At 61.1% G+C, this 13,538-nt stretch overlaps 1 protein-coding gene across 1 annotated transcript; it reads right to left on the bottom strand.

Moving 5' to 3' along the window:
- Nucleotides 1-37: 37 nt before the first annotated feature.
- SBK2 (SH3 domain binding kinase family member 2) lies at nucleotides 38-9,716 on the bottom strand. Its single transcript, XM_039244093.1, has 5 exons — nucleotides 9,464-9,716; nucleotides 7,480-7,682; nucleotides 6,227-6,804; nucleotides 4,984-5,129; nucleotides 38-333 (listed from the first exon to the last, which is right to left on the bottom strand). The coding sequence occupies exons 1-5, from the start codon at nucleotides 9,714-9,716 to the stop codon at nucleotides 38-40; spliced, it is 1,476 nt and encodes a 491-aa protein (XP_039100024.1).
- Between the last annotated feature and the right edge of the window lie 3,822 nt (nucleotides 9,717-13,538).

Below are 13,538 nucleotides of genomic sequence, written 5' to 3' on the forward strand. Positions count from 1 at the left end.
TTTGTGAATTCCACAGGCACCGTGCAAGGCACTGGTTTTATGGTGAGGATGTTGGTGACGACGGGTGATGGTCATGATGGTTATAGTGACTGTATGTAGTGGTGATGGTGATGGTAAACTTAATAATGGCAACGATGATGATAGTGACAGTGGTGACGAGGACGATGGTGATGGAGGTAATGTTGGCGCTGGTCATGGTGGTGATGACGATGATGAAGGTGGTCATGGGCGTGATGGTGATGATCGTGGTGATGAAGATGATGATGGAGACGATGGCCATGGAAATGATGCCACCGTGGGCACTGATGAAGGAAGCCCCATGAAGGCAGGAGTCTTTGGTTCACAGAGGAAAGCCCGGCTCTTAGAGCCTGATGCAGGGTGCACACTCCACAAATACCTTTTGAATGAATGGGTGCATGACAATAGTAAAAATGACTAATATTTGTTGGGTACTTCCTCTGGGTCAGGCTCTGTTTTCAGGGCTTTACGTGCCTAACGTCACTTTATCTTCAGGGACACCTGCTGAGGAGGGTACTGTTAGCACAGCCCAGCAGAGAAAGGGTGAGTTTTGGAGACTGAATGCCTGAATTCCAGTCCCTGTGGCTGTGAGGCGGAGCCAGTACTTCACTTCTAGGTGTGAGTGTTTTCAGCTATGAAAGGAGGGTAGTAAGTATGCACCTTATGGGTTGTTGTGCTGATTAAATGATAATGTGTACACAGGTGTGCATAACACAGAGCCGGGCTCTTGGTAAGTGCTCGTTCTGGGATAGCTGTTGTTGTGCGTATCCCCTTTTTCACAGATCAGGGCACCGAGGCCCCAGTCATTCAGGGAACACATACTGGAGCCGTGACGGGGACCCAGGCTTGTCTGACCCAGGGTCCTCGCTCATAAGCCAACCATCCGGGACTTGAGACTGCCTCCAGGCATGGGACTCTGGTGCTTTGTTTCCTCTCTCTGAACAGAAACTTTCTCGGTGTCTTCACTGGTGCACAGAGATAGTACCAGTGCCTGCCTCTGGGGTGGTGGTGGTTGTGAGGTGAGGGGGGTAGTGTGGGCTAGGACAGAGCTCGGCACATCGTGCTCAGTTAACGAGGATGATCAGGACCCCTTCCCTGAGGCACTTCCGTGTGCCTGACCCAGTGTGACCATTCCATCCTCACCACAGCCCTTTGCAGGAGGAACTCCATCCCCATTCCAAAAAGGACACTGAAGCTCAGAGAGGGCAAGCCCTTTGCTTAAGGCCACACAGCAGAGCAGGAACTCAAACCCAGAATAATGCAGTGCAAACTCCCCTGCTTTGACCTTGCCCTGGGGTTCCTGATGGCCCCTCTCTGAGTGACCTTGGGTGGGTCCCTTCCCCTCTCTGGGCCTCGGCTTGTAAAGTGGGGGCCATCTTGAAAGACCCGCAGCTCTGATTCCAGCTCCTGTGGCCTCATGCAGGAGACCGCTCCCTCCTCCTCCTCCTCTCCCCGGTCGGTCGGGAGCCTGGCTCAGAGGTGCTGGAAGGTCATGGAGCTGGCGCCCCCGCCGTCCTGCAAAGGCCAGCGGGGTCCAGTTACTCGTTGGGGGTGGGGAGGGATAATGCCCGGGGGTCCTGATAGATGGACTGCCTGCCCCCGTCAACAGGCGAAGGAGCACGCGGGGAATTCTATTCCCCGGGTCTCATTAAGCCCCAGACTTACAGAACTGCTGACCAGCAAACTAGGAAGAGGCGGGGTGGGGGGGGCCCTGCTCACCTTCCCCTTCCCTCCTAGGTAGTTAGAGGCTCACAGGACGGCACACCAACTTGCAGCCAGAGGTCTGCTTTCCCATTTGCAGATTGGAGCAGGTGCACCCCAACTCTGGGTCCCCCCCAGAGGGCCCCGTGGGGTTTTAGGCTCCAGGCTGCTCCGTCAGTGAGCCGAGGTTGGGGAGGGGACTCTGGCCCAAGGTCTGTCCACCCTCTGCTGCCTTCTGGCAGCCCCAGAGAAGCGAGTGCTTAATTATCCCGTCACTCTATCCCTGCTTGGCCAGGCTGCTAAGCCCAAACATCTGGCCCCGGGGCCCACGGCCAGGGTGGATGGCAGCCCCCACCTACTGCTGGCCCTGACCTGGCCACCTCCCACGGGACAGCTGAGCCCTCCGCGGTGCCCGCCAGCTTGCATCAGGCCCAGAACAGTAGCTGCAGAGGTCTAGCAAGGTCGACTGATACAGGAAGCATTTGAGAAAATTCAACACCCATTCACGGTGTACACACATACTCTCTTGGCAGAGTGGGAGCAGAGGGGACTTCCTTAATCACACGGAGGGCAGACGGGAAGACACAGATCTGTCCTTTCCCGTGGGCGCTAATGACTGTCCGCATAGGAAACCCCAAGGAATCCAGCAGACAAATGGTCAGTGCTGTTAAGAGTTTAGCCAGGATACGGGATCAGTACTCTTGAGCTGAGTCTCTTGTACCAGCAAGTGGGAGGCGTGCACTGGCGGCGTGGAGCTCACCGGCACCACCTCAGACCCGCCAGGTCAGAATCCAGGTTGTAATAAGGAGGCAGGTGACTCATGGCTGGCAGGCTTCCAGTGTGAGAAGGACGCCTCGGGCCATTTGCATATCTGTGCACTAGCACCAAACTGCAGAAGATTACTGCCAAAGAGCTTGTTTCTAGAGGCTTCCCTGCTGGCCCTGCTCTGGCCCAAGGCACACTCCCCCCGTCCCCCACGCAAGCAGGGTGCAGGGTGGGTGCGGCCGTAAGGGTTTACCGTAACCCTTCCTCATGGGTTTTCATTTTGTGTTTTGTAAGTGAGGTGGATGGGACAGTGCAGCGCAAGCTTGGGCTCAGGCCAAGTCACTCCCCTGATGGGCTTGGTGGCTGGATTCCTGCTGCATCCCCGTGAGGGTCTACCAGCCGGCCTCCCCATGCAGAGGGGGAGAGAGAGGGGACGGAAAAACTTGTCTTTTTTTTAACGAGAAACTCCACACTTTCACTTTGCACTGGACACCCACATGGCCCTGCTTACAAGCTTGGGGTTCCCCAGCCCAGGGGACACTTTAGAGGTGCTAGACGGGTTTTAAGAACAAAGACTTTGGAATCAGGCCAGAGCCGGATTGGAATTCAGGCTCTTTGGAAAGTAGGGTCTTCCCTCTCCGGGCCTCAGTGGTCTTTTCTGTAAAATGCAGGGGGAATAGGGAGTGGGTCCAGAATTTAAGGGCTTGGCTTGTGGTTAATTCAGAGCTATTACCAAGAGGGTAGGGCTTTTTCCTTTCTCTTTAATGGGGATTCGAGGCCTGAGAAGGAAAGAAAACCATTCAAGGCATGAGAACCTTGGAAAAGCCCGTTTTGTGGTGTTTTGTTTGTTGGCTTTTTTTTTCATCTCATGGAGATGAAATTTACATGCCATAAAATTCACCCTTTCTCTGTGTACAATTCATTGGCTTTTAATATATTCAGAGAATTGTGCAACACATACAAAAATCTAATTTTAGAACATGTCCACCACCATCACCACCCCCAAGAAGAAAAGCTGTGCCCCTTAGCAGCCAGTTCCCATCGCCCCCCCAGCAAACCCCCCCCCCACCGGCAACCACCAGTCTTTGCTCCTCTGTGGATTTGCCTGTTCTGGACATTTCCGCGATGGAATCCTGCAGTGGATCATCTCCCACGCCTGGCTTCCCTCTCTTCCCATGGTGTTTGTGAGGTCCGTGCATGCTGTGGCATGGATCAGCGCTCCCTGTGTTCCTTTTTCACGGCCGAGTAATATTCCAGAGTACGGATGGACCACGTTTCGTTCATCCACTCATCTGTCGATGGACATGTTGGTTGTTTCCACCTTTTGTCTATTGTGAGTAACATTGCTGTGAATATCAGTGTGGACGCATGTTTTCACTCCTCGTGGGCACACGCTAGGAGCGGAATTGCCAGGCCACATGGTAATTTTGTGTTTGATGCTTTGAGGAACTGCCAGACCGGCTTCCACAGTGGCTGCGCCATGTCACGTCCCCCCAGCACGGCTCGGGGGCCCAGCTTCTCCACCTCCTCACCAACACGTGTCAGTGGGTCTGGAGGCTTCTGTGAACTCCCATTGTTCACCCCTACCCTTAATGCCCATGCCTCCCAGGGAGGGTGTCTGCCTCCCAGCCGCAGGCACACTCTCACAAGCCCCCATGCACACTCACGCACACACATACCCACACGCACCCCTCGCACTGAGTCATGCTCACGCAAGCCGCAGCCCCCTGTGCCGGACCCTTCTGGCGCTGACAGCAGCCGGACAGCCTGAGGACGCAGTCTGGGTTGAGTCCTGGCCCTGCCCCTGCCCCGTGGCGGGAGCTCAGCTGCTACCTTGGCTGACCTGGCTGCCCCTGGGGCCCCTACCTGTGAAGTGGGGAGGGTCCTAGTGAGCGGGCAGATGTGTCTGGGGGCAGAGGGGGGCTGTTGCTTGAGGAGTAAGGCTTCATTAGTGTTAAGTATTATGGTTCATATTAATCATACTCAATAAGCAGCTAATGCTTAATTAGCACTGCCCCTGCCCCCTCCAGGCCTTTCCTGGGAGTCTTGGTCCTCCCCTGCCCTGCCCTGCGGCCCCCCACTGGGTGATTATCACCTCCCAGTTAATCCTCAGCTTCTGCCACCAATTAACACCCGCTGCCATGCCCCATGCCGGTTGGGGGGGCCTGCCTGCCCCTGCCTATCTCCACTCGCCTCTTACCTGCCTCCACCCTGCCCCAGCCACCTCCAGTTTCTTTGGGACACATTCTTGGCCTGATGGCTCAGGCTATTTCAGTTTCACGGGTAAGACAGCAGGAGGTCCTGATCATGCCTCCCCCCCCGCCCCCCACACTTATCCACATCTCCTGTCTTGTTCTCTCCAGTGGCCTCCTACTCCAGGAAGCTCACCCGGATTGCCTAGGACAGGGGCCAGTGTCCCTATCGTCTGAATTGAACCTAGATTCAAGGGCCTTTGGGGTCACTCCGAAGCAGCCCCCCCAACCCCTGCCCATGTAGCACCTTGAGGCCACAGCAGGGGCACTGGAGGGGGTGGCGAGGGCTTGGGAGAGAGTGACACACGATCTGGCTCCGAGTCGTAGCCTTGCTCTGGGCTGGTGGCCAAAGAGGGCGAGGAGAGGAAGACAGAGTGTTTGCAAACAGGGGAGCTGCCAAGAAGGGGCCGGGGTGCGGGGGGAGGTGTGAGGGGGAGAGGGGCCCAGCTGGTGACTGGCAGCGGAGCCTGGGTGACTCTTCTCCTGCTCCACACACCACACACGCTCTGGTCTTGACACAAACACGGGCCTGATGTCCTCACACACAGGGCAAGGCGCACGCAGACACCCAGTCCCTCACACACAGGCTCAGACGCTCAGACACACAAAACACACAATCACACCACCCGCAGAGACACGGCCACACCCTCAGCGGCTCGCCACGACACACACGGGCTCTGACGCTCGGCTCTGCTCACACCCCGGTCCGTGCAGAAGCGGGCTCGCTGACAGACACGCGTGCAGCGGCCTTGGTGCACAGCATGGCCACACGGAGGGACCGATCTCCGCCACCCTTCCTGTCCCTGCCCCCCTCCCTCTCCCTGACAACACCCTCCAGCGTGTGCGTTGCCCTCGTCTTTCCCATGGAGACCTAGGTGCCAGCTGAGCTTGGGTGAGAGAAGAGAGGACATGTTATCAAGAGGGCGACAGCCTGGCGTGCGGGCGAGCAGAGGACAGGGCAGCGGGGGTCAGTGAAGCCCAGCCGGGGAGGAGAGAAACACGGGCAGGAAGACAGGACACAAACCGCGTGGGTTCGTTTATTAAGCAGGCGTTTCCTGGCCCCTTGCTACGGGCCAGGATGGCGACAGTTACGCGGGGGACCCCCCAGGACAGGCCGGACCCCTGCCCCCCAGCGGGACACAGGCACACGTGTATGTCACAGAGGGAAGGGGGCGGAGCGAGGAGGTGCGAATGCCCGGGGGGGGGCCTCACTGAGGAGCGGGAGGTGAGGGGATGAGCCACAAGACAGCAGGCAAAGGCAACAGCATTTGCCAGAGCCCTGGGGAAGATGGTGACGGTGACACGGAGGTCCCCAGGCCACGAGAGGGACACACAATGCCCACGTGGGAGGAGAGGAAGGCCGAGAGGGGCACACAGGCGAGAGGGAAGCCACAAGCCACCCCGTGAAGGTGGAGGAGACCTCAGGATGTGGGGCCCGCCCGGCTCCCTTCGAGTCTCTGCAGGAAGTGGACCCGGGCTGCCTCCCTCACTGTCCGTCCCCCTCGGCCACCTCCTCAGCCTCCCCCTCGCGCTGCCTCCAGGGACGCCCCAGGTAGTCCCGGATGGAGCCCACGGGGCTCCTCTTCCGGGGGTGGGGGTCGAGCAGCCCCCACAGGAGACTGTCGGCCACAGGCGTCAGGCCAGACCAGGGCTGAGGGCGGTCCTGGGGCCGGCCCGACGCCTGCCAGATGAGGAAGTCGTCGTAGAAGGGGTCGGCCTCGGCCAGCGGCTGGTCCCAGGGGAAGTAGCCGGTGAGGAGGCAGAAGAGCAGGACGCCCAGCGCCCAGGCGTCCAGGGCAGGCTGGATGGGCAGGCCCTCAGGGAGGGGCGGGGGGCAGCAGAGCTCGGGGGCCGTGTAAGGGATGGGCGGCCCGGTGAGGCGCAGCAGGGTCCCGCGGGGCCGCGTGTGGCCGAAGTCAGTCAGCTTGACCCGCCGGCAGGCAGGGTCGCACACCAGCACGTTCTCGGGCTTGATGTCCCGGTACACCAGGCCGCGGGAGTGGATGTGCTCCAGGGCTGAGGCGAGCTGAGCCGCACAGCGCTGCACGGCCGGCTGCGGGAGGCCCACCTGCGGGGGACCACGTCAGGGCTCTGCCCACCCCGCCAGCCCGGGGGGGGGCATCAGGGCCTCTGCCCACCCCGCCAGCCCGGGGGGGGGGGCGTCAGGGCCTCTGCCCACCCTGCCAGCCCGGGGGGGGGGCGTCAGGGCCTCTGCCCACCCTGCCAGCCCGGGGGGGGGACAGGGAGCGGACAGGGAGCGTCAGGGCCTCTGCCCACCCTGCCAGCCCGGGGGGGGGCATCAGGGCCCCTGCCCACCCTGTCAGCCCGGGGGGGGCGGAGACGGGGAGCGTCAGGGCCTCTGCCCACCCTGTCAGCCCCGGGGGCGGGGACGGGGAGCGTCAGGGCCTCTGCCCACCCTGCCAGCCCCAGGGGGGGGATGGGGGGCATCAGGGCCTCTGCCCGCCCTGCCAGCCCCGGGGGACATCTCAGCCCCAGGGATGCCATGGTGAGGCCTAGCATGTGGCTGGGCCCCGTGGGGCTTAGTGTGACCCTGCAAAGTCCAATGTGACCCCCGTGAGGCTCAGTGAACCCCGGTGAGGCCTGGGTGAGTCCGGTGGGGCACGCCGTCGGTTCTCCCTGCTCCAGAGAGCCCCCATGAGGGGCCCGGTGAAGCCCAATGTGGTGAGTGACTCCTGAGCCCCTGAGGGGCCCTCGGAGGCCCGCTCGGGGTCTACCTACCCACCTTGGGCTGGATGAAGGTGATGAGGTCCCCGCACAGGACAGGCTCCGTCAGGAAGCTGTAGGAGTTGGCGGACTCGATGCCAATGCCGTAGGCCGCTACTATGGCCGAATGCGTGCCCAGCGAGAGGCCGACGCAGAACTCGTACAGGAAGCCGCGGAGAGACGTGGAGGCCTTTGGCAGTTCCTTCAGGGCCAGGGTAGTGCCTGGGGGCAGGTGTGCAAGGAGTGCGAGAGCCCAGGGTCGCCTTGCCGGCCCCTCGGCCCGGACTCGTCCCCACATGCCATCGCCATGTCTCCCAGCTCCTGCCCACCCTAGTCGGCCACGAAAACACCGCCCACAGTAACGACCCCAATAGCGCAGGCGTTCGTGAGTTTCTGCGCTGCTGTCTCGGAGCAGACGGCGGGGAGCCCTGGAGACCGAACTCAGAACACGTCTGGCCCCTCGTTCCAACAAAACCCAGGCACAAAAGCCACGTCGAAGGCAGCAGGAGAAAAGATGCCCTGCACTGGGGAATCGATCCAGTCAAGGAGGAATCGGAAGGAAGTCGTCATCCGTGCAAGCCCTTCCCTGGAACGGAAGTCCCCTGAAGGCAGGAACCCTGGTGTCTTTCATTTCCTGACTCCCCAGCAGCCTAGGGGCCCCACCTCGCGCACCAGGAGGCCGTGCGTGACAGAGAGAGGGCACCTCCTTACCTAGAACGCTGACTGCTGTGCCTCCACCCCCAGCTGGATGGGCGTTTTCTAACCATCTGCACGTACCCTGGATTCGCGCCATCGTGGCACGTGCCACCTTCTATTTGGATGGTGTCTGTCCCGCTGCGCTCGCCCTGTGCTGAGAGCCCTCGGGGCGCTGCGTCCCCATCTTCACGCCCCCACTCCTCCATGCCTCCCAGGGCAGGGGCGGGCACCCAGACGGTGGAATGAAGCAGTGTCCTCCTGCACCCCGTTATTGCTGGTTCCTCCAAGATCTGTGACGACCCCCGTCTGCATCTCCTTCTCTCTGCCTCGCTCTCTTACGGGCTGAACCGTGCACCCCCCTCCCTGAATCCTTACGTCGGAGTCCTCACTCCCAGTTTCACAGAGCATAACTGGACCTGGAGATGGGGTCTTGGAAGAGGTGAACTGAGGTCACAGTCCACTGTGACTGGTGTCCCTATAAATAAGGAGGAAACTGGACACAGACACGCACATGTGAGGACACAGGGAGAAGACGGCCGCGTGCAAGCCAAGGAGCAAGGCCTCGGAGACCGCTGCCCACACCGGGGTCCCAGACTTCCGTTCTCCAGAGGTGTGAGCAAACAAATCCGTGTTTCCAGCTGCCCTTGCCTGTGGGGCTTTGTTTGGGCCGCCTAAGCACACCGGTACTTCCTCTGTCCCTATCCGTCCGGGAGCTCCTGCTTGGAGGAGGCCTGACGCAGACTCATCTCTGGGTTCCAAGCACCAACAGCCCAGGACAGGGCAGAGCCCCCAGGGAGGCCTTGGAAGGCGTGTTCTGAACTGACACCAACCCTGAGTTTCGTCCATACTGTCCCTGTTTCAAGGGAAGGACGAGGGATGTGTGCACGTGGGCAGAAAGGCGCCCATGGGGGTGGGGGCAGTGTGCCCCGACACCCACTGTGCACTAGCCTTGCTAAGTGTGTGGCAGACAGCATGGCTCCGAATCATCCCCATGGTGACCGCTAAGCTGGCCACGTGTGAGCGCCAGACGGGAGGGGCTCTGTCTTGCCCCCCTTTCTCTCAACCAGAGCCATCGACATATGCTCAGAGAAGAGCACAGCCTTTTCAGAGAAGGAATCATCAGCCGCATTTCCGAAGGAGGAGGCTGAGGCTCAGAGAGGGTAGTGGAGTTCCCAAGAACACACAGCCCAGAAGGGGAAGAGGCGACACTCGATTCATGTTTACAGACCCCCCAGCCTCAGCTAGCTTCTGCCTCGCCCACTCCGCCACCCACTGCCCCTCCGGCATCTGCCTCCAGGCCCTGGTACCTTTCTGGCGATGGGTGACCAGCAGGACCCGGCCGAACCGGCCCTGGCCCAGGGGACGCACTTGCTGGTAAAGCTCGTCCACCTCGGCTCGGACCAGGGTCTGGGCACTTAGCGCCATCATGTCCTCTAGCTCCAGGGCTGCCTCCTGGCCCTGGCGGAGCTCCTCTGCCGTGAGGCCCCCTAGGTCCTCCTCGGCCAAGTTCTCCGCAGCCCCCGCCTCCACCTGCTCCTCATCTGACTGTTTGCCGGGCATCTCTGCAGGGCAGAGCAAAGACAGTGACCCAGGGCCCAAGGGAGGAGGGGCTGGGGGCCTGGACTCCTGGGTCCGAGGGAGGAGGGGGCTGGGGGCCTGGACCCCTGGGTCTGAGGGAGGAGGGGCTGGGGGCCTGGACTCCTGGGTCCGAGGGAGGAGGGCCTGAGGGCCAGGACTCCTGGGTCTGAGGGAGGAGGGCCTGGGGGCTCAATGGCACTTCCCACTGTGACTCAGTCTCCCTCTTCATTAGCTGCATCTGAGGAATGGGGAGACCAGTTGTTGGTTGGGGTGAGGTCAAGCCTAAGGTCACAGATGTCTCTTGCCCCCGCCCCCACATCCCTGCGCCACCCAATGGCCCAAGGGTGAAAGATGAACCAGATAATTCGAGACACCCCCACCTTGTTTCCAAAGCAAACAGACTTGGGCCCTGGGGTGGATGAGTAGCCTCTTTCTCCTAAGAGCAAACAGGTGCTCTCTGCCTCCAGGGGCTGGGGAGGGCGGCTGCACACGCCAGGGCCTTGGGGACGCGGGGACCTGGATGGGAGAAAGCCCCAAGTCTTGAGATGCCGGGGGTCCAACTCTGATCTTACCCCTCCTCCCTCAGACAGGAGTCCAGGCCCCCAGCCCCTCCGCCCTCAGACCCAAGAGTCCAGGCCACCACCCACCTCCTCCCTCAGACCCAGAAATCCAGTCCCCCCAGCCCCTCCTCCCTCAGACCCAGGAGTCCTGACCCCCGGCCCCTCCTCCCTCAGACGAGGGGTCTGGACCACCAGCCCACCCCTCTCCTGGAACCTTATACAACTCACACGTCTTTTGACTCCCAGACTCTGTTTCCCTAACACTCAACCACTCTATGGCCTCAGAGTTCAGCCCCGGACCCTGTGGGGGACCTAGGTCTGTGGCAAACTCCTGGGCTTCACTATCAGGTGCTGCCCACCTCACGCTGCTTAACCCTTGCCGCCTCCTGACCTGCGCTCCGGCCTCCAAACCTCACCTTCTCCAAAGCTTGCCTGACCCTTCGCTGCCTGCTGTGGCCAGTGCCCAGCGCCAGATCCCATGCCAGCAGAGGCCTGCCCAGGGGCAGACCCCGCCCCCACCTAGGGGGTCGTAAGCCCCGCCCCCTGTCCCGCCCCTTCTACCCCACTGGGGCCAGAGCGACATCGTGTGTTGATTCCTAGAACTGGCTGCGGTCAGAAATGTGTCCCAGACCCAGGCCCCCAGCACCTCCTCCCTCAGACCCAGGGGTCCAGGCCCCCAGCCCCTCCTCCCGCAGACCCAGGAGTCCTGGCCCCCAGGCCCTCCTCCCTCAGACCCAGGGGTCCAGACCCCCAGTCCTCCTCCCTCAGACCCAGGGGTCCAGACCCCCAGGCCCTCCTCCCTCAGACCCAGGAGTCCTGGCCCCCAGGCCCTCCTCCCTCAGACCCAGGGGTCCAGACCCCCGGCCCCTCCTCCCTCAGACCCAGGAGTCCAGGCCCTCAGCCCCTCCTCCCTCAGACCCAGGAGTCCTGGCCCCCAGGCCCTCCTCCCTCAGACCCAGGGGTCCAGACCCCCGGCCCCTCCTCCCTCAGACCCGGGAGTCCAGACCCCCTGCCCCTCCTCCCTCAGACCCGGGAGTCCAGGCCCCCGGCCCCTCCTCCCTCAGACCCGGGAGTCCAGGCCCCCGGCCCCTCCTCCCTCAGACCAAGGAGTCCAGGCCCCCAGCCGCTCCTCCCTCAGACCAGGAGTCCAGGCCCCCAGCTCCTCCTCCCTCAGACCCAGGAGTCCAGACCCCAGCCCCTCCTCCCTCAGACCCAGGAGTCCTGGCCCCCAGCCCCTTCTCCCTCAGACCCAGGAGTCCAGGCCCCCGGCCCCTCCTCCCTCAGACCCAGGAGTCCAGACCCCTGGCCCCTCCTCCCTCAGACCCTCTTCCCTCAGACCGAGGAGTCCAGACCCCCGGCCCCTCCTCCCTCAGACCCTCTTCCCTCAGACCGAGGAGTCCAGGCCCCCAGCCCCTCCTCCCTCAGACCCAGGAGTCCTGAACCCCAGCCCCCTCCTCCCTCAGACCAGGAGTCCAGACCCCCAGCCGCTCCTCCCTCAGACCCAGGATCAGGCCCCCAGGCCCCTCCTCCCTCAGACCCAGGAGTTCAGGCCCCTGTAGAGGATGACATCATTTCTCCAGCTTGCCCCTGCCTTAACCCCACCCAGCTGCCCCATCAATGCCCCATTGACAGGTCAGACACAAGTGTTTGGTGAGGGGTGTCCAGGGGATGAGACACTGGGGTCCTGTTTGGGGAAAGGATGAGACAACGAGATTCCAGAACGATGCAGTGAGAGATGATCTCAGACTTGGGGCAGAGGGGAAGCAGGTGGTGGAGCAACTGGGAGGGGAGGGGAGGGGAGGGGAGGTCTCCGTTCTGAGTCCACAGACTTCAAAGTTGGGGGGGGTAGGCAGAAACTCCAGGGTCTGAGGGAGGAGGGGCGGGGGGGCCTGGAATATCACAGCTACTCCCCAGGTTTACAGCAAGATGACCACTGTGGACTCACTTAATTTGTTTTAAATAAACCTTTATTTTGGAATAACTTTAGATTTCTGGAACAGCTTGAGAGATGGTGCTGAGAAGTGCCAGGCATCCCTCGCTCCCACCAGGTTGATATCTCCCTCAGCCAAGCACCCCACGTTTGTCCGAACAAAGAAACCATCAGTCAGATGCCTCAGCCAAGAACCTTATGCTGTCCCTGGGTCCAATCCAGGACACCCTGCTGTGCTTGGTGGGCCCACTTTTTAAAGTCTAGAAGGCATGTGGGACAGATTCCCATGGAGGGAGCAGCTCCCCGTTTCTGGCTCTGTTCTGGGTACCAGAGCCAGAGGCACGCAGGCCCTGCCCTGCAGGGGTGAAGCATCGTCAGCAGGGGGTATGTCCACCTGCACGTGTCGTAGGGCCCACGACTCACAGCCTGGCTCAGGGGAATGCAAGGTCTTCCAAACAGCCTAGGCCCTCGGCATGGATGGCTCCAAGGTCCACACACCTGGGACATAGGTGCTCCGTGCTCATAGGGAGCTGGTGCAGAGCACCTGCCATGTGGGAGCAGAAGGGATTTCAAAATGAAAAAAATGGAAAAAAAAAAAACCCAACAACCAAACAGAAAGCAAAAAAAACACGTCCATCCTGGACAGAACAAGAGGTGAGGCCAAAAAAGATGGGAGACATAGGTCCCCCGGATACAGATTCGGGTGGAGGCTGCAGAGAGGTCCGCTTCTTGAAGGCACTGAGCTGTGACAACGGCATCTTCAGGGAGGACGCAAGAAGTAGCTGCTGGCTGCTGGCAGGAAAGTGTGTGTGTGTGTGTGTGTGTGTGTGTGTGTGTGTGTGTGTGTGTATTTAGGTCCAGAAAGGATGAGCGACTTCCCCAGTGTGTCACCCAGAGCCCAGGGAAATGGAAGAAGTAGACAATGAGGTTTCCATGGAGTCGGATCCTGAAAGCCCAGATTTAGTGACATGGACTGTGAGAGTCAGCCAGGCCTTGGTGGGGATGAGTGACCCATCAGAGCTCCATGACAAGGATCCAGCATGTCCTTGCACTGTGGAAATGTGTCTGGGGCAACAGTACCTTCCTTCAAGAAAATACCTTCAGGACAGAAGGAAGAGGGGCGGGGGGTCTGGACTCCTGGGTCTGAGGGAGGAGGGGCCGGGGCCCTGGACCCCTGGGTCTGAGGGAGGAGGGGCCAGGGGCCTGGACCCCTGGGTCTGAGGGAGGAGGTGCTGGGGTCTGGACCCCTGGGTCTGAGGGAGGAGGGGCTGGGGGCCTGGACCCCTGGGTCTGAGGGAGGAGGGGCCGGGGGCC

Source organism: Hyaena hyaena, unplaced genomic scaffold (assembly GCF_003009895.1).
Source record: "Hyaena hyaena isolate Hyena2069 unplaced genomic scaffold, ASM300989v1 scaffold_235, whole genome shotgun sequence".
Lineage (NCBI taxonomy): Eukaryota > Metazoa > Chordata > Mammalia > Carnivora > Hyaenidae > Hyaena > Hyaena hyaena.